Source organism: Phyllobates terribilis, unplaced genomic scaffold (assembly GCF_046119375.1).
Source record: "Phyllobates terribilis strain yellow unplaced genomic scaffold, ASM4611937v1 Scaffold_1__5_contigs__length_1240528914, whole genome shotgun sequence".
In the NCBI taxonomy this organism is placed as follows: Eukaryota; Metazoa; Chordata; class Amphibia; order Anura; family Dendrobatidae; genus Phyllobates; species Phyllobates terribilis.
Window position 1 is genome coordinate 247,758,130 of NW_027362761.1, and position 20,995 is coordinate 247,779,124.

The 20,995-nt window shown below is 45.2% G+C and overlaps 1 protein-coding gene across 1 annotated transcript in view; it reads right to left on the reverse strand.

Moving 5' to 3' along the window:
- Positions 1–445: 445 nt before the first annotated feature.
- LOC141256027 (immunoglobulin superfamily member 1-like) overlaps positions 446–20,995 on the reverse strand; it is a 100,024-nt gene continuing 79,474 nt past the window's right edge. The window contains exons 14-17 of the mRNA XM_073671141.1: positions 16,490–16,534; positions 13,936–14,012; positions 6,430–6,470; positions 446–2,184 (exon numbers count right to left, since the gene is read on the reverse strand). Coding sequence (XP_073527242.1) covers positions 2,089–2,184; positions 6,430–6,470; positions 13,936–14,012; positions 16,490–16,534 — 259 coding nt within the window. The 3' untranslated portion in view covers positions 446–2,088. The remainder of the gene's footprint in view (positions 2,185–6,429; positions 6,471–13,935; positions 14,013–16,489; positions 16,535–20,995) is intronic.

A 20,995-nucleotide genomic window follows, 5' to 3' on the forward strand; every position in this document is an offset into this window, starting at 1 on the left:
ACAGCCTGCATGGGGCATTATAAAGAGAGGGGGTGGCATCCTGCATGGGGCATTATAAAGGGGGGGGGTGACATCCTGCATGGGGCATTATAAAGATAGGGGGTGACATCCTGCATGGGGCATTATAGAGAGAGGGGGTGACAGCCTGCATGGGGCATTATAAGGGGGGGGGGACAGCCTGCATAGTGCATTATGTGGGGGGAACAGCCTGCATGGAGCATTATAAAGAGAGGGGGTGGCATCCTGCATGGGGCATTATAAAGGGGGGGGGTGACATCCTGCATGGGGCATTATAAAGATAGGGGGTGACATCCTGCATGGGGCATTATAGAGAGAGGGGGTGACAGCCTGCATGGGGCATTATAAGGGGGGGGGGACAGCCTGCATAGTGCATTATGTGGGGGGAACAGCCTGCATGGAGCATTATAAGGGGGGTGGGCAGCCTGTATGGGGCATTATGTGGGGGGTAACAGCCTGCATAGAGCATTAAAAGGGGGGGACAGCCTGTATGGGGCATTATGTGGGGGGTAACAGCCTGCATGGAGCATTATAAGGGGGGGACAGCCTGTATGGGGCATTATGTGGGGGGTAACAGCCTGCATGCAGCATTATATGGGGGCCAGTATCCTGTATGGAGCGTTATATGGGGGCCAGTATCCTGTATGGAGTTTTATAAGGGGACCAGTATCCTATATGGAGCGTTATATGGGGGCCAGTATCCTGTATGGAACTTTATAAGGGGACCAGTATCCTGTATGGAGCGTTATATAGGGGCCAGTATTCTGTATGGAGCCTTATATGGGGGCCAGTATTCCTTATGGGGCCTTATATGGGGGCCAGTATTCCTTATGGGGCCTTATATGGGGGCCAGTATTCCATATGGGGCCTTATATGGGGGCCAGTATTCCGTATGAAGCGTTATATGGGGGCCAGTATTCCTTATGGGGCCTTATATGGGGGCCAGTATTCCGTATGGGGCCTTATATGGGGGCCAGTATTCCGTATGGAGCCTTATATGGGGGCCAGTATTCCGTATGGAGCCTTATATGGGGGCCAGTATTCTGTGTGGAGCGATTCACCGGTTTCTGAGCTATCGTGGAATTTACAATAGATATCACTCATGTAATGTAAGAAGTGAAATCTTTGCATTGTACTATATATATATATATATATTTCTCCGCCGTATCTCTGCATCATGAATCGTGGTATGTGTTAAAGGGGCCCACTGAGACTCTTTCGCCCCGGGCCCAGAAAAACCTGGAGCCGGCCCTGGGTGATGGGGCTGTGCTGTGGAGCTCTGCAACTGAGCAGTTCTGGCACAGGGAATAGCTGATCAATGGGGGTGCCAGGTGTCACACCCCCACCAATCAGACATTGATGACCAATCCTAAGGGCTTGTGCACATGCCCTTATTTTCGGTCCGAGTACGATCCCACAAAACATCAGATCACACCCAACCAATGTTATGCTATGGAGGCTAGTACATGTCCAATTTTTTCCTCGGACCGAGCCAGTCCAAGGAAAAGAGCACAGCATGCATGAGTTTGATCCAATATTCGGATCGCACTCGGCAATGCAAGGTCAATGAGTGAGTGGAAAACATCGGACTGCACTTGAGTGACATCTGAGTGCAGTGTGATTTTCACCGACTGACAGAATGGAGAAGATGATGACATTTTTTTATACATCTTCTCATCTGAGAGAATTGTATGCTGAAACTCGGATCAAACTCTGGTCAGAGTGTGATTAGCACAATGGGCCCAATTCTCTCGGATGGGAGAAAATAAGGTTGTGTGACCCTAGCCTAAGAATAAACCATCAATGTTAAAGTCCTGGATAACCCCTTTAATTGAACGGGTGCAAAATGACAATGGAGTCGGTGCTTCTTCTTTCTGTTGTGCACTTTCCAGTTCTCATCATCATCACTGGTGCTCTATGGCTTTCATCAATGTAACATCATGCAATGGCTGGAATTTTTCTTTAGCTTATACATTGTTAACCTATTATTAGTAAAAAAAATAGTTTAGTTAATAGATCTATAGAATGTATTAAACCAATATATACAGATGCAGCACATTAATTTCCTTCCTAAAGCGTTGAGGAATTCAAGGCCAACTCTCCTTCATGGACATTCTTAGAATGGAAAGTGGAGAAGTTCATAGCGTTGTCCTCAGCATCAGCCTCCTGTGAGAACAAAATACATTGTCTATTTACAGCACTCGAGAAGAGCCATGGACATCAGTTATCCATAGGACGATCAATTATGTTAATGCAGAAGTAGATGAAAACGGAAGTCATCTCTCAAAGGGAATCTACACCTCTGCAACCATTATTTTAAAATGTTAGCGGTTTCCACATCCATTTATCTTTTCTGCTTGTCTGTACCGTTTAGAACAGATGGACAAAATAGATCAAAGTAATTAGTATCCCATTGATATATATGGGCCCTATCTGGTTTCCGTTTGTAGTTTATCTTTAGAACAAAAAAAAGCAATAGCAAAATTTTGTTTTTTTTTCATCATTTGAACCCACTTACTTTTTGTTGTTTGCCGTACATTTTATGATAAAGTGTAAAAATTAAAACGTGTTTGGTATCACCACACCTATAAAGTTCTAATTGGTCAAAATATTCAGTTAATATACCCAAACTGTAAAATGCCAGAATTGGCATTTTTCAATCTAAATGAATGCAACAAAAAGCAATTAAACCATTCTGTATACCCCAAAATAGTATTAGAAACTACAGCTGGTCACCCCCCTAAAACACCTCCATCAAAGGAAAAATAAAAAAGTTATTTTTCTCAGAAAATACAGTGGGAAAAAAAGTATTTAGTCAGCCACCAATTGTGCAAGTTCTCCCACTTAGAAAGATGAGAGAGGCCTGTAATTGACATCATAGGTAGACCTCAACTATGAGAGACAAAATGAGAAAACAAATCCTGAAAATCACATTGTCTCATTTGGAAAGAATTTTTTTTCAAATTTTGGTGGAAAATAAGCATTTGGTCAATTACAAAAGTTCATCTCAATACTTTGTTCTATATCCTTTGCTGGCAATGACAGGGGTCAAACGTTTTCTGTAAGTCTTCACAAGGTTGGCACACACTGTTGCTGGTATGTTGGCCCATTCCTCCATGCAGATCTCCTCTAGAGCAGTGATGTTTTGGGGCTGTCGCTGGGCAACACGGACTTTCAACTCCCTCCAAAGGTTTTCTATAGGGTTTAGATCTGGAGACTGGCTAGGCCACTCCAGGACCTTGAAATGCTTCTTACGAAGCCACTCCTTCATTGCCCTGGCGATGTGTTTGGGATCATTGTCATGCTGAAAGACTCAGCCACGCCCTTGCTGATGGAAGGAGGTTTGCACTCAAAATCTCACAATACATGGCCCCATTCATTCTTTCATGTACACGGATCAGTCGTCCTGGTCCCTTGGCAGAGAAACAGCCCCAAAGCATGATGTTGCCACCCCCATGCTTCACAGTAGGTATGGTGTTCTTTGGATGCATTCTTTCTCCTCCAAACACGACGAGTTGTGTTTCTACCAAACAGTTCTACTTTGGTTTCATCTGACCATATGACATTCTCACAATACTCTTCTGGATCATCCAAATGCTCTCTAGCAAACTTCAGACAGGCCTGGACATGTAATGGCTTAAGCAGGGGTACACATCTGGCACTACAGGATCTGAGTCCCTGGTGGCCTAGTGTGTTACTGATGGTAGCCTGTGTAACGCTGGTCCCAGCTCTCTGCAGGTCATTCACTAGGTCCCCCCGTGTGGTTCTGGGATTTTTGCTCACAGTCCTGAGATCATTTTGACCCCACGGGGTGCGATCTTGTGTGGAGCCCCCGATCGAGGGAGATTATTAGTGGCCTTGTATGTCTTCCATTTTCTAATTATTGCTCCCACAGTTGATTTCTTCACACCAAGCTGCTTGCCTTTTGCAGATTCAGTCTTCCCAGCCTGGTGCAGGGCTACAATTTTGTTTCTGGTGTCCTTTGACAGCTCTTTGGTCTTCACCATAGTGGAGTTTGGAGTGTGACTGTTTGAGGTTGTGGACAGGTGTCTTTTATACTGATAACAAGTTCAAACAGGTGCCAGTACTACAGGTAATGAGTGGAGGACAGAGTAGTCACTTAAAGAAGAAGTTACAGGCCTGTGAGAGCCAGAAATCTTGCTTGTTTGTAATTGACCAAATACTTATTTTCCACCAAAATTTGAAAAACATTTCTTTCCAAATGAGACAATGTGATTTTCAGGATTTGTTTTCTCATTTTGTCTCTCATAGTTGAGGTCTACCTATGATGTCAATTACAGGCCTCTCTCATCTTTTTAAGTGGGAGAACTTGCACAATTGGTGGTTGACTAAATACTTTTTTCCCCACTGTAGCAACAAAAGCCTTTTTTTTGTACAAAGTGATGACGTTTTTCATTTACTAAAATAATAAAAATCTATACAAGTTTGGTATCACTCTACAACCTGAATTATCATGTTATCATTTTTCCGTACAATGAAAGCTGTAAAAGCGAAATCCAAACAACAATGGTGGAATTGCGTTTTTTTTACCATTTCATCCCACTTAGAATTTTTTTGGACATTTTTCAGCAAATTACAGTGGCATGTAAAAGTTTGGGCACCCCTGGTCAAAATTACTGTTATTGTGAACACTTAAGCAATTTGGAAATGAAATGATCTCTAAAAGGCCTAAAGTTAAAGATGACACATTTCTTTTGTATTTTAGTCAAAAAAATATATATTTTCATCTTTTACATTTTAAAAATGACAAAAAAGGAAAATGGGCAATTGCAAAAGTTTGGGCACCCTGTATGGTTAGTACCTAGTAGCACCCCCTTTTGAAAGTATCACAGATTGCAAAGGCTTTTTGTAGCCAGACAAGAGTCTTTCAATTCTTGTTTTGAGGGATTTTCATCCATTCTTCCTTGGAAAATTCTTCCAGTTCTGAGAGATTCCTGGGTCGCCTTGCATGCACTGCTATTTTGAGGTCTAGCCAGAGATTTTCAATGATCTTCAGATCAGGGGACTGTGAGGGCATTGTAAAACCTTCAGCTTGCTCCTTTTGAGGTAGTCAATTGTGGATTTTGACGTGTGTTTAGGATCATTATCTATTTGTAGAAGCCATCCTCTTTTCAACTTCAGCTTTATTACAGATGGTGTTATGTTTTTTATGTTTGTATCAAGAATTTGTTGAAATTTCATTGAATCCATTCTTCCCTTTACCCTTGAAATGTTCCCCTTGACATTGGCTGCAACACAACCCCAAAGCATGATTGATCCACCTGCATGCTTAATGGTTGGCGAGACTTTCTTTTCCTAAAAATTTTGTGCTCTTTTATCTCCACACATACCTTTGATCATTGTGACCAAAGAATTCTATTTTAACTTCATCGGTCCACAGGACTTGTTTCCAAAATGCATCAGGCTTGTTTAGATATTCTTTTGCATACTTCTGACGCTGAATTTTATGGTGAGGACGCAGGAAAGGTTTTCTTCTGATGACTCTTCCATGAAGGCCATATTTGTGTCTCTGAACACTAAAGCAATGTACCACAACTCCAGAGTCTGCTAAATCTTTCTGAAGGTCTTTTACAGTCAAGCGGGGGTTCTGATTTGCCTCTCTAGCAATCCTACGAGCTGCTCTCACTGAAATTTTTCTTGGTCTTCCAGACTTTATCTTGACCTCCACTGCTCCTGTTAACTGCCATTTCTTAATTACATTTCGAACTCAGGAAAGGGCAACTTGAAAACGCTTTGATATGTTCATATAGCCTTCTTCTGCTTTGTGGACCTCCACCATTTTCATTTTCAGAGTGCTAGGCAGCTGCTTAGAAGAACCCATGGCTGCTATTTTTTGGCACAAGGTTAGAGGAGGCTGGGTTTTTATAAAGCTGGGAAATTTGCATCACCTGGCCTTTCATAACGATGATAGTGAACAAGCCATAACCCCAACAAGCTAATTAAGGTGTGAAACCTTAGTCAAGGTTATCTCAGCACACAAATCTCCAAGGGTGCCCAAACTTTTGCATTGGCCAATTTTCCTTTTTGTAATTTTTAAAATGTAAAGAATGACAATACATTTTTTTGCCTAAAATACAAAGGAAATGTGTCATCTTTAACTTCAAGCCTTTCAGAGATCATTTCATCTTCAACTTACTTAACTGTTCACAATAACAGTAATTTTGACCAGGGGTGCCCAAACTTTTACATGACACTGTATATGGTAAAATAAATACTGTCATTCATCCCACGAAAACCAACCTCTTGTACGACTTTGTAGATGGAAAAAAAAGCTATGGCCTTTGGAAAAAAGGATGATAAAAAAAAAAGCAAGAGTGCGCCGAAAGAAAAAAATTGTCATGTCGGGAAGGATTAAACTACTCTGGAAAAATTAAACAAGATTGTTTTTACCTTTTCGATGGCGATTGATAGAGATGACGGCTTTCTTGAAACTGTGAAAATAAGAACAGAACAATAGTGATACATTTGCAGGATATTTTTCATTACACCATGTAAGTGGTCTAGAAAGACGGATGACTAAACAAAAACACAAATTCACAGCTAAAATAAAAGGGGTTGTCAATGCTTAGTTAATACCTTTATCTGTTATATCAGGGAAAGCATTATCATGTGACCTACTAGAACATGGGGCGAAACTGCAAAAAAACGCAATTGTAAAATTGTTGTTTTGGGGTTTTTATTTTTACAGTATCCATTATGCAGTAAAAATGAATTGGCAACGTATTTGGCAAGGTTAGTACAATTAGGCCGCGGCCCCACTATCAGTATTTGGTCAGTATTGGGTCAGTATTTTTTCTCAGGAGCAGGAGACAAAACCAGGAGTGGGTGATAAATGCAGAATTGGTGACTTGTTTCTATTATACCTTTTCTCTGATTGTTCCTCACCTGGTTTTGGCTCCCACTACTGAGAAAAATACTGATCATAATACTGACCAAATACTGATAGTGGGGCCGTGGCCTGAGGGTGATACCACACATGTATAGTTTATAGTTTAGTTGTGAAAAAATTTCTGAAATTCGTAAAAATATACAGATTTTTATTTTACAGACACAGTGATACTACATAGGTGTATTTTTTCATTTTTTCCTTTATTTTTAGTAGAGGAAATGGGGGACTTTTTTTTATTTTTGCTTGTATTTTTTAATCCCCTAAGGGGATTTGTAGAAACAATCGTCTTATCGTTTGTACCATATACTGCAATACCAGAGTATTAAATATAACATTTTCAGAATAATGGACAGAATCAGGGAAGATAGTCCAAAAAATTATATGGGGAGCTCCCTATACAATTCAGAAACAAAAGAGCAAAAGGAGAACTGTCATGACAGGCATGGGGGTCTTCAGCAGATCAAAGGCTCTTGTGCCAACGGACAGGCACTCAGCAATCGTGTTGTGGGATAAACTATGGGCAATTAGAATGGCGCTCCATCCAGGAGATTGACAGCAGCATTTAACAGATTAACATCAGGGTGCGGAGCTTAGCACCATCTGCGGCTATAAGGGGGAGATGATGGCTGAATAGCTGCTATTTTCCTGAATTTGGTAACGCTTTTTCTTCTCTGTTCTTGCGATATGCCCCTTCTTATTTGTATCTAAATTTAGTCTTTTTAGCCAAATGGTTGTAGTCCTCTACTTTTCTCTATGATAGACTAGATTTGCATATAGAGAAGAGGGGGCCATATCTAGGGAATGGAGAGGTGCAGGAACGAAAAATAAAAAGATGCCCGATCCGGGATAACAGCAGCATTTACACCCGGTACATAATTACCGGCCTCTTTAAGATATCAAGGTGGTGCAATTTTAGCAGATTTTGATTAGTAAGATATGCTGTTAAATTTAGTAGATTGCATTAGATTTAGCTGGATCTGACAATGGTCAGCAGATAAATATCTTATATGTATAGCCAGCTTTAGACTGAGCATGTGCCAAATTTATAACTAAGGCATACATTATTTGATAGACTTTTATATATTAAGGTGAATGTCAAGGTGCTATGATACCAAATATAGCCAAGCACTTGTTAAAGGGTATATGGTTTTTGCCATGTAATCTGAGAGCTGCACAAGGTAGAGACAGAAATTCTGATTCCAATGATGTGCCACTTACTGGGCTACTTGCTGTAGTTTTGATAAAATCACTGTTTTATCACAGGAGATCATCATTAGAGGAATAGTAAAACTGCTACCGTGTATTCATCCATATTCATGAGCTCTGTATAACCCCATCCCCACCATTGACTGGCAGCTTTCTGTGTACAATGTGCAAAGGCAGGTTATACAGAGCTCAACGCTCAGGTAACTGGTAGATCTGCAGCAGATAAAACAGGGATTTTATCAAAATGACAGCAAGCAACCCAGTAAGTGATACTTAGCTGGAATCAGTGTCTCTGTCCATACATTATGCTGTTTTCAGATTGGGTAACAAAAACCGGGTGACAGGTTCCCTTTAAGCTGACAGCTATTCTTCTCTACTCCCTATACACACTAATTTATGACAAGAGATGAGTGGTTTGCATGCTGTGCCATCAACGCCTGAAGCGAGGCATACATTTTCTGAACCTGAGCACCACCTGCATGACGAGGCAGCAAAATTCAAACCACAAGCTAGAATGGAGGACACACCTGAATAAACAGAAAAGATCTAAGGCTCCTCCTGCTCCCTCTTCTGCTGTGGTCTCACCTCTTCCTCCCACTCCAAATCAACAAGGCCACCTGCCACCACAAGAGGGGATGTGACAGCACATCCACCACCAGCAGTGTCACCGTGCATCTCCACACTATTCAATGGAAGCGTTTAGCTGTCCATTCCCAAAACGCTGGAGAGAAAGAGAAAGTACCCCCCTACCTCCCCAAGACCCTGGGCCTGAATAACAGCATTTTTAAATTCCTGGCCTTTGAAATGCTACCATTCCGACTGGTGGAGACGGACATTTTCAAAAATCTTATGGCAGTGGCTGTCCCACAAGATGTGCTTCCCAGCCGCCACTACTTTTCCAGGTGAGCCATGTATGCCCTGCCACACATGTTGGAGACAAAATTTAGTGGCGACTGGGTCTGAGGCAAAAGGCATTCTGGCGCATGTCCTACCACCACCAAAGATTGCTGGACGTTTCTCTGTCTATGTTGCCTCCTCCTTCTACTCCACTTCCTCCACCGCCTTCTCATCTGGCAAGTGTAACACCTACACCACCAACGTCAGCACAGCCAGGGGAAACGACAGCAGGCTGTTTACAACTCATCTGTTTGGGGGAAGAATTCCACACCGCACATGAGCTGTGGACAGGGATCAAATAACAGACCGATGGACCTCAAACCCGGCCTGGTGGTGTGCGATAACATGCAAAATCTCGTAGCAGCTCTGGGCCTAGCCAGTTTGATGCACATCCCTTGCCTGGCACATATGCTGAATTTGGTGATGCAGAGCTTCCTTAAAAATTGCCCTGAGATATCAGAACTGCTGCTGAAAGTGCAGGCCGTCTGTGCGCACTTTTGGTGTTCTCACTCTGGTGCTTGTCTTTCTGCGCTGCAGTATCATTTCTGCCTTCCCACTCACCACCTCATATGTGACGTACCTGTGACGCCCAGCTGCGCTTGGTATCACAGATCCTGGAAGAGTGCATTGATGGATTCCTCCACAAGAGTCCCCCATAACCATTCACACATCTCCACCTTCCACCTCAGACCACTAGAGGGAGCCGTTAGGGATAGATAAATAGGGAATGTGGAGCCTGGCAGCAAGGAGTGTTGGTCTAGACTGGAGTCGACAAAGAGTTCCTGCAGTAGAGAAGCCTGAGAGAGGTTAGCCTGCAGTGGAGCACAGTCCAGACTCAGTTGTAGCTCAGAGCAGTGAGCTTTAGGTGTGCGGGCGCCATAAGATCGGTGAAGCGCGGCAAGCTGCCGTTAGACTGAGTAGCCTAGTGAGGGCCCGAGTAGGCCGAAGGCGAGTGGAGAGTTAGCACATAGGGGGCAGAGGAGCTTAACTAGCTCACCCCGAAGCATTTACCGGACACCGGGTCCGAAGTTTACCGGGATCTCTATGACCCAGTAAGGTATAACCGGAATCCCTGGAGAACTACAAGTCCCAAGATCGCTAAAGTGCTGATACGTAACAGAGCCGGGAGACACATAGGCCCGCAGCTAAGGTGCGTGTACTCCAAGAAAAGGCCCTACCACAAGGTCAGCCAGCGCAGGACAGAGACAAAGTTAGGCCTAGCTCCAGGCAGGTCAGAAACTTACTACGCAGAGGCAACAAACAGGAGGCCCAAAACCCGCTCATTGGGGAGGATCCTGACATGCACCCTTCACCCTACAGTGCTCCGGGACGTGCCTGAATTTCCATCAGTAAAAGGTACTGAAGTGACTATCGTGTCTGTCCCTGTTCTTGCTCTGACCCGGCTGTGTCTCGCCTGTCCTGCATCCCTCTTCATACACTGGAACTCCACCTTGCATATGCTGGAGAGACTGTGCAAGCAGCAGCAGGCAATAGTGGAGTTTCAGCTGCAGCACGCACTCGAAAGTCGCTCTGCTGAACAACACCACTACACGACCAACGAGGGGACCTCCATACGGAATGTGTGTGTCATGTTGCACTGCTTCAAATACTTCACCAACAAGGCCAACGCTGATAATGCCATCATCAGCGTTATTATCCCACTTTTATGCCTGCTTGAAAAAACGCTTCAGGCGATGATGTATGAGGTGGTAGCACAGGAGAAACAGGGACCATCCACACCGCTATCAGGCATCCACACATGGCTCAGAGGGTGGGTTCCTGTACGAACAGCGGCCAGGTACACAACTGTCCAGCCAGGAGACAGTTTTGGAGGATGAGAAGGAGGAGGAGGAACAGTGTTCCCAGCAGGGTGGCACTCAAAGCAGCTCACGGGCATCACTGTAGTGTGGCTGGGGGGATGGTGGGATACAGAGGACCTAGATCATACACCAACCATCGAGGACAGCTTATCACTGCCTCTGGGCAGCCTAGCACACAAGAGTCAATACATGCTGCTGTGCCTGTGCAATGACCGCCGAGTTGCCCCTATTGTTGCCAGTGCTGATTACTGGGTGGCCACCCTGCTGGACAATGAACCATCTTTACTTCCATCACTGGAGCAGGATCGGAAAATGCGTGAATACAAGCACCCACAGGTAGACACACTACTGGCAGTATTCCCACCTGAGAGCGGGGGCTCAGTGGAATAACAATGCAGGGGAGGAAGTCGCCAATGCAGCTGGTGCACCGACACTATGGGAGAGTTAGCCTGGCTGAAATGTGGAAAACGTTCCTCAGCATGCCACAACATCCAGCACCACCATCTGATATGGTCTGTATTAGCAGGAGGCAGCGTTTCAACAACATGGTGGAAGAGTACATGTCCACACATCTCCATGCACTGAGTGATAGGTCTGCCCCATTTAACTTCTGGGTCTTCAAATTGGACACATGGCCTGAGCTTGCCCTTAGTGCCTTGGAGGTGCTATCCTGCCCTGAGACAGGTGTACTGTTGGAACATGTGTTTAGCACGGCAAGGAGGGTGATCACAGACAGGCACATTTGACTGTCCACAGCCTTCGAAGGCATCCCACAGGACTTGTCCGTACCTTTGGCTGGCTAGTGAAGTATACCAGCCGTACCCAGCCATTGTTATACTCCACCGCAGTTTGTTCGTTCTATTTGCCATTCCCAATATTTTGAGGCTTCACCAAATTTAAGTAAAACAAAAAAAAAACAATGACAAAGACAAAAAAAAGCAAAGAAAAATGAAACCCCAAAACAATGTTGGCTAATGGCTACCTCTTCCTCCGCCTCTTCCACCTACACGTCCAAGTCCACCTCTTCCTTCATTTGGACCTCCGCTTCCTGGTTCAAGATTGTTATTATTTTTTTTTATTCTATGTTATTTTAAGTCATTTTTCTATCCACATTTGTTTGCAGGGCAATTGTCCTGCTCTTACCCCCATTTTGCTTCCTTTTTCAGCTCCCTAGCCATTACTACGACCATTTTACAGCCATTATACAGCACAAAAGTTCGGGTTCCCATTGGATTCTATGGGGTTCGGGTTCAGAGTCAAGTTCGGGGCAAGTTCTGGTACCCAAACCGAACTTTGGACTGCAGTTCAACTGAACCCGATCATCTACGGGTCCTATCATCCCTGGCTGTAATGAACAAAACCAACATCAAAAATTATTACAATTATAAATCCTAAATTGTGCCTGTCATATTAGACTGCTCAAAAACATAAAGGGAACACTCAAATAACACATCCTAGATCTGAATGAATGAAATACTCTCATTGAATACTTTGTTCTGTACAAAGTTGAATGTGCTGACAACAAAATCACACAAAAATCATCAATGGAAATCAAATTTATTAACCAATTGAGGCCTGGATTTGGAGTCACCCCCAAAATCAAAGTGGAAAAACACACTACAGGCTGATCCAACTTTGATGTAATGTCCTTAAAACAAGTCAAAATGAGGCTCAGTATTGTGTGTAGCCTCCACGTGCCTGTATGACCTCCCTACAATGCCTGGGCATGCCCCTGATGAGGCTGCGGATGGTCTCCAGTGGGATCTCCTCCCAGACCTGGACTAAAGCATCCGCCAACTCCTGGACAGTCTGTGGTGCAACATGACGTTGGTGGATGGAGCGAAACATGATGTCCCAGATGTGCTCAATCGGATTCTGGTCTGGGGAATGGGCGGGCCAGTCCATAGCTTCAATGCCTTCATCTTGCAGGAACTGCTGACACACTCCAGCCATATGAGGTCTGGCACTGTCCTGCATTAGGAGGAACCCAGGGCCAACCGCACCAGCATATGGTCTCACAAGGGGTCTGAGGATCTCATCTCAGTACCTAATGGCAGTCAGACTACCTCTGGCGAGCACACGTGCGGCCCTCCAAAGAAATGCCACCCCACACCATTACTGACCTACTGCCAAACCGGTCATGCTGAAGGATGTTGCAGGCAGATCGCTCTCCACGGCGTCTCCAGACTCTGTCACATGTGCTCAGTGTGAACCTGCTTTCATCTGTGAAGAGCACAGGGCACCAGTGGCGACTTTGTCAATCCTGGTGTTCTGTGGCAAATGCCAAGCGTCCTGCACGGTGTTGGGCTGTGAGCACAACCCCGATCTGTGGACGTCGGTCCCTCATAGCACACTCATGGAGTCGGTTTCTAACCGTTTGTGCAGACACATGCAGATTTGTGGCCTGCTGGAGGACATTTTGCAGGGCTCTGCCAGTGCTCCTCCTGTTCCTCCTTGCACAAAGGCAGAGGTAGCGGTCCAGCTACTGGGTTGTTTCCCTCCTACGGCCCCATCCACATCTCCTGGTGTACTGGCCTGTCTCCTGGTAGTGCCTCCAGCCTCTGGACACTACGCTGACAGACACAGCAAATCTTCTTGCCACAGCTTGCATTGATGTGCCATCCTGAATGAGCTGCACTACCTGAACAACTTCTGTGGGTTGTAGAGTCCGTCTCATGCTACCACGAGTGTGAAAGCACAACCAACATTCAAAAGTGACCAAAACATCAGCCAGAAAGCATTGGTACTGAGATGTGGTCTGTGGTCCCCTCCTGCAGAACCACTCCTTTATTGAGGGTATCTTGATAATTGCCAATAATTTCCATCTATTGTCTATTCCATTTGCACAACTGCATGTGAAATTAATTGTCAATCAGTGTTGCTTCCTAAGTGGACAGTTTGATTTCACAGAAATTTGATTTACTTGGAGTTATATTCTGTTGTTTAAGTGTTCCCTTTATTTTTTTGAGCAGTGTATTTTTACATTTTGAAAATTAAAAAAAAATAATTGTAACATATTTTTTTATGAAGAATTCTAGATTATATTATATTTAGAACTTTAGAACCATAAAGATATCCACAAACCTATTTTGCATTGATCTTCTTCATTCATATCCATAACTTGATTGGTCTCTTTGTGCTTTTTCACTGGACTTAAAGGGCTAGAATATAAAATATAGGAATAAAACATTATACATTGTATAAGTATAACATGTAGAAATCCCACCGATACCTGTATTAGAAATTGCACATGATGATGATGAACCCTATTACAGATTTTGCATTGGGGCCTAGTTTAGGTTACGTATGCTTATGGCCTTATAGATATTAAAGGGGTTATGCACTACTTGGACAACCCCTTCTTAATTACTATGTTGTCCCCTTTTAAAATAATAACAGCTATATTCACCTCTGATACGGCATCATTCCAGTGGTGTAAGCAATGGCCCTCCCGGGGCTCGTGTAACATTGTTTGTGTCACTTGAGCCCTGTGATATAACAAAGTTATGCAAGCCCATGCTGACACTAGAGGGGAGTATAGCCATTATTATTTTATAAGGGGGAACATAGTGATTGAGGAGGAGCTGACTGAGTGGTGGACAATCCCATTTAATGAAACTTTTTGGGACGTGACTATCATTTCTGTAAACATCCTTTGAGAAATTGAAAATACCTATTATTGTAAATCATTGAAACATTGCTCTCATCGTCAACATTAGTGAAAAAAACTTGTCTGATACATAGGCCACAGACAGTGTAAAGTAGTGTTTCTTTTGCTAAGAAAAATGACATATTGATGGCCAATTAGTAAAGAACAGTGATGGACAGCAACTGACTTTGCTGCTCGGTAAGCAGCAGTAATGTCATGTCTATAATGGTCACAACTGCTGTAGACAATCACTGAACTAAGTGGCTCTGCCTATGCAGGTGGCACAAGGTCCTGTGCCCAGTTATTGACTACAGTGCAGTCAATGTGATATTACCATTGCGGCCAATCAACAAAGAATGGTGTAATGGCGGAGAGCCATTGCTGGACCCATGGAGAGTGAGTACAAGCTCAGTTAATTTTATCAGTCTCAGCCTATAAATTAATAAAAGGAAAGACAGTGAAACTTTTGATGCTAGTCACTACTCATTGACATGCCGTGAGGCTCGGTAGTCAAGAGGTCCGTGGTCAGATACCAAGAGGGCTTGTCTTAAACAAAGGGGTAAGGCAAAGGCGTAGTCAGATTACAGTCTGAGATTAGAATTCCAGGAAGGTAGCGGATCAAGACAAAGGGGCTAGGCAAACGGATGGTCAGGCAAGGTCCAAGGTCAGACAGAAATAGATCAGAGACAGAACACTGAAGAAAGAGGTAAAAATGCACCACTTAGCTACGGCGAAAACTGGCAGTAATCGGAGTCAGACAGCCAGCTTAATAGCCAAAGAATCACTCAGAACAAGAGACACCTGTAGGAAAGCCAGCACGCCCAGCCCCTGATTGGACGGCTGAGCTGTTCTTCACAACACTGATATCTCAGCACGCCCCTGCCCCAGATTGGATGGCTGAGCTGCCACTCACCAGTCAGAGTGGAGGAATCCTTACAGCAACCCCTTTAATTAGAGGCTTTGAACTCAGAGACGGAGAAGTCCTGAGTATTTGACCTGTTAAATAGGGGCATACATAGAAATCATGGAACCCCATAGCAAAAGTCCTAAGTGGTTACCTCCACCCACTGCAAAAAAATATTCAGCAAACTAGGTGGAGTCATAACACAAAGTCGCAGTTGGGCATGCTTCCCAACATTTAAAGACAAGGAGAGGGACTTGCATTGGAGCACAAGCACAGTAATTGGTAATTGTGCCCCTACTGAAGCCCTTTAGTGTTCTTCTCACGTATTTCATGGCTCCCTTTCAGTATGATTCCACAAAAATGCCCCAACACAGTATGATACCTCAGTGAATTTCTTTACACAATTTGACTCCATAAGATCCCCACTCCCGCACAGCATGATGCCTCCACAGTCCCCCCAACACAGTACAATATCTTCACAGTACTCATCACACAGTATGGCCTCCACACAGTGCCCTTAACCGAAGATAATATCCCTACATTGGTGCCACACAGCATTATAGCCCCACAGTGCCCCCAACACCTCATGATCACCCACAGCACCTACACACAGTATGCTGGTTCAACAGTCCCCTAACATAGTATAATAGCATCCCCACAGCCCTTCAAAACAGTATAATGGCCTTTACAGCAGCCCAACACACTATGATGCCCTGAACAGCATGATGCTCCACACAGCCCCACACATGGTATGAAGGCCCCCATATCCACTCACAGTATGATGGCCGCACAACCACCCAAAACCATATGATAGCAACTAATAGCAGTATGCCACCATTGTTAAATAAAAATAACTAAAAATAAAAATTAGGGCGCATATATAGGGTGTCTTGATGAGACAACCCCTTTAGGTTTGATAATAATTATACAGCTGACTTTTTACCATATATGTGAGATGTTTCTTTTCATACAATGCAACTTCCCATGTATTTTTTTAAATATTTGAGTTATGTGAATTAGTAATATTTTGCATAAATTAAATTAAATCTAAAAAAAAAGAATATACTGTGTACTTCAGGGCTTACCATGAAGAAGACTTTTTCGGAAAATTATTTTCTTTCCAGTACCAACTGCAGAAAATGAAAACACTTTGCTTATATTCATGAGTAACATTTCAGAAAAAACATCATTAATCAGTAACAGCCAGGTTTTCTCAAGATTGGAGGACAAAATGCCAGTGTTTTTGTATTGGGACCAAAATATTAACTGCTGCGCCTAGAGCCCCGAGGATAGCACTAGCGTACTATTACTAGCATAAAACATATGTAAAAACAGTCGCTGGTAGAGAAAAGAGAACGTTTGCTGCCTGTGTCAGGGGGCTAGCACTTCAAAACACTATTTTAAAAATCCTATGCTTGCACTTGAGCAATGCCAAACTCTCACAAATGAAAAAAACATTCCTATTTTTAAAGGGATAGTTCATGGAGAGCTTCTGACTGTCAAACATATGTTGTCTATACATGAATTTTCAGATATTTTCTGTGTATTTTTTTCTAAATATACACTCATTTCCTTCTTCAAATGATTGGGAATAAGAGGATGAGGCTGTTTTAGTGGTCCTACTTTTGCTGATTGAAGGATATTAATAAGTTGTATATCTTGCTATTTTAAACTTATTTCAAAATATTTTTTCAAGCTAGATAAGCCCTGAGCTCAGTGATTGCTTGCAGCACTGTCAACATGACATCACTGCTGCCGATCAACAGCAGCAGCAGAGACACATGTGGTGCCCCTGAGGGTTCGACCGCCACAGGGATGCTGCACTTCTCTAATGGAGTGTAGTGTTCCTCCTCTGAGGTAAGAACAGTGTGATAGTCGGGACCCTTCCTTTGCATCCAACACCACATTTCTCCACCAGAGGGAGCTGGTATGCACTAGGTGCTGCTCCCCTGGTTACAGGGAGACTGGGGAACCAAGAAGGAGGGGAACCAGTTAGTGGGTGAGGGTGGAGGACTTACAAGTTAGTTACACTTTAAATTTCATATTTGATAAAAAGCCATCTTTGGTTTTGGTCTTTTGTCTGTCAAGCGGTCTTTGTGCTGTCAAATACTGTGTGTAACTGTGATCTCCCACCCTGAGCGTGGATCCTGTGTGGACCTGCAAGGGAGGGAGACACGGCCCTCGTACCCCGGCCTTGGGACGAGGGGCAGGTTGCAGACGGGGAATGTCTCAACCCGGCCAATGACCAGGACCAAGAAGGCCCGGAGCTCAAGAGTGTGGCTCCACAGCAAATGGATCCCAGGCAGGATGCAGACGGAGCGGTGTACGCCACCTGTCCTCGCCATGCTGAGATATTCAGAGGGAGTCCGGCTGCAAGAGGGGTACTGGCCCCCGACTCCCGACCTTGCTACTCCAAGTCCTGGTCGGGAAAGCCCGGTAGGCCCTGAGGATCCCACCAGGTATCGGACGGAGCGGAGCTGCCACCCGTGCCCTAGTACTGAGAGGAGCTCAGAGGGAGATCCGGCCTATTTGCACACACACGGACAGGAAAGGATTCGGTCTGTAGCTCAGGAACACTCTGGTGTAGGGTCCCGATTGAATGCTGGACTTACTCGGAGGTTGTTGGACCCCCGTCCCTGGTGACCGCAGGACTCCGCGGGGAGCAGGGAGTGCCTTCCTTCTGCCATCTCTAAAGTGAGTAAAGCCTTGGAAGTTCACCCCTATGGCCTCCGGACTGTTATTTCTGCCCCACACCTCGAGATGCGGCGCCCGTCTCCCTCTACTACTACCCCCATCCTCCTGTCCCTCTGCCCTGAGGCCCTGCTCCGCCTGTGGGGAGTAGTAAGAACTTTGGCCGCCATAACACCATGCCTCAGCGGACTGCGGCGGCGCTGGCCTTCACCAGGTGCCACAGGTGGCGTAGTCGTAAATCAGCCACTCAACCCGGATGAGCCCACACCATCCTTTTTAATGTGACGGCCCTGAGCACGGGTCGGGTCCGGGCCACGGCTGCACCCCATCTCTACATCATAGGACCCGACTCCGAGTCCCCCATCTCCCAGGGTAAACTAAAGGGCTTTTTCGAGTAAGAGGCGTCACACGCATCACTAGATCCGGTTAGGGTAAGTAAAGTTCAGTTTTGTTTTTTCTTTTTACACATAACTGAATCTAAGGGCAAAAGTTTTTTTTGAAAGGGAACAACTCCCTTAACAAATAGATCAATGACAACTTCACTGATTGAAGCTTTCCTAACTTGTTGGTTTATTAAAGGGGCTGACCATTCTATCGTTAGGGGTATTTCCATCTCCAAGATCCTATCCTAATATGTAGTAGGTGTAATAATAATAATATTAGCAAATACCTCCAATTAGAAATGTAGTATAGTTCTTCTGATTCGCTATGTCGCTTACCCCATGTGCAGGGAATTGCAGTAGCATAGGTATCTGTGGCGCCCCTGAGGGTTCGATCGCCACAGGGATACTGCATCTCTTTAATGGGGTGTGGTATCTCTCCTTTGAGGTAAGGATGGTGCAACTGTCAGGACCACATCTCTGCATCCAACACTACACTTCTCCCACCTGCAGAGGGGGCTAATAGGCACTACAGTGCTGCCCCTTCCAGGATAAGTGGAGATGGGGGAACCAAAAGATAGGGGGAACCATGTAGTGGGTGAGGGTGGAGGACGCACATGTAGGTTACACTTAATAATTCATATTTAATAAACAGCCATCTTGGGCTTATGGTCTTTTGATTGTGATCTTCATCACTGAATGTGGCTTTCTGTGTGAACCTGCAGTTGATGGGGACACGGTCCTCGTACTCTGGCCTTGAGTCGAGGAGCGGGCAAGAGTTAACGGTTGTCTCTACCCGGTCAAGGTCCCTACCCAAGAAGGCCTGGAGCAGAGGAGTCTAGCTCCACCACAAAAGGATCCCAGGGGGATGCAGACGGAGCGGTATACGCCACCTGTCCTCGCTACTCTGGCCTAGTCAGAGGGATTCCTGCTGCAAAATAGGTACCGGCCCCCGATATCTGACTTTGTTACTCTATGTCTCAGTCGGAGAAGCCCGGAGGCTCAGTGGATCCCACCGGGTAACGGAGCGGAGTCACCACCCGTACCCTTGTTCTGTGCATAGTCCAGAGGGAGACCCGGTCTTTCTACACACGCAAATAGGAGAGGACTTAATTTGAAGTCTAGGAACACTTTGGTGCGGGGTCCTGGCTAAAGCACCTGAATTACTCAGAGGTTGTCGGACCCCCGGTCCTGGTGGCCGCAGAGCTCCGCGAGGAGCAGGGAGAAGCCTTGCAGCTGCATGCTCTACAGTGAGTAAAAACCCTGGAAGTCTACCCCTATGGCCTCCGGTCTCTTTATTTCTGCACCGCACCGCACAGCACCAGAACTCCTCCACTACAACTCCCTCCATCCGCCTCTCTGCCCTGAGGCCCTGCTCCGGCTGTGGGGAGTAGCACCATCTCCTGCTGCCACTACATCCCACCTCAGAGGACTACCGCAGCGCTGGTGGCCATCACCAGACACCACAGGTGGCGTAGTCAATTTCACCACTCGATGAACACTAACCCTGTCAGCCCATTACATCCTTTTTTTTAATGTGACGGCCCTGGGCACTGAACGGGTCCAGGCCACGGCTACAACCCACCATACATCTGACCCGGCTCCGAGTGTCCCCATCTCCCAGGGTAGGGCTGTGAGCGTCACATATCCATGGTTACGACCACTTGTATAGTGACAAGTTTTTAGTTAGCTGTTACTTTTCATAACCATAGATACCTAAGCTCCTGTAATGCCCTGCACATGGGGTAAAGGACATAGCGAATCAGAAGAACTATACTACATTTCTGATTAGAGGTATTTGCTAATATTGTTATTATTTCACCTGCTACATATTGGGATAAGATCTTGCAGATGGGAATACCCCTTAAATTCTTAAGGAATCCCAACTGATATTCCTATTTCATTGCTGCCTGAGGAATACCTGACAAGGCTCCATGGAGCGCCAAAGTTCTGGGGAATGCCGGTTGAAAATACTGGTTTGAGGCAAAGGAAATACGAGCACATCTTTCAGACGTCATTCAGACGTCCTTTTTTCAGTACGTGTTCTATCCAAGATTTTCATGAATACAACTCATACCCATTATAATCTATGGGGCTGTTGACATGTCCGTCTTTGCAGACGATGCGCTCGTGCAAAAATCACAGAGACATGTCCGTTTTTTATCAGCGTCATGGGTGAAAAGTAACCATACAAGTCTGTGGGTCTGTGAAAATCATAGACAGTACATGGATGTGACGCGCCCCCAGGGCTGTGGGGTACTTGGCAGCTGGGCCTCTGGATGCCTGTGGGGGATATCACGGTGGCTGGCCCGGTCCGTGGCCCAGGGCGGTCACCGAAAAAGGGGAATTATTTATAGGGGATTTGTAAGGTGTTCGTGACGCCACCTGTGGAATGCGGCTAAAGGGAGCCGCCGCTGTGGAGCAGTCCTCTGAGGCAGATGGTAGGGCAGCTTGTGATGGAACGGCTCCCCACAGGTGGAGTGGGCCTCAGGGCAGTGTGGAGAAATGGATGGTGGTACG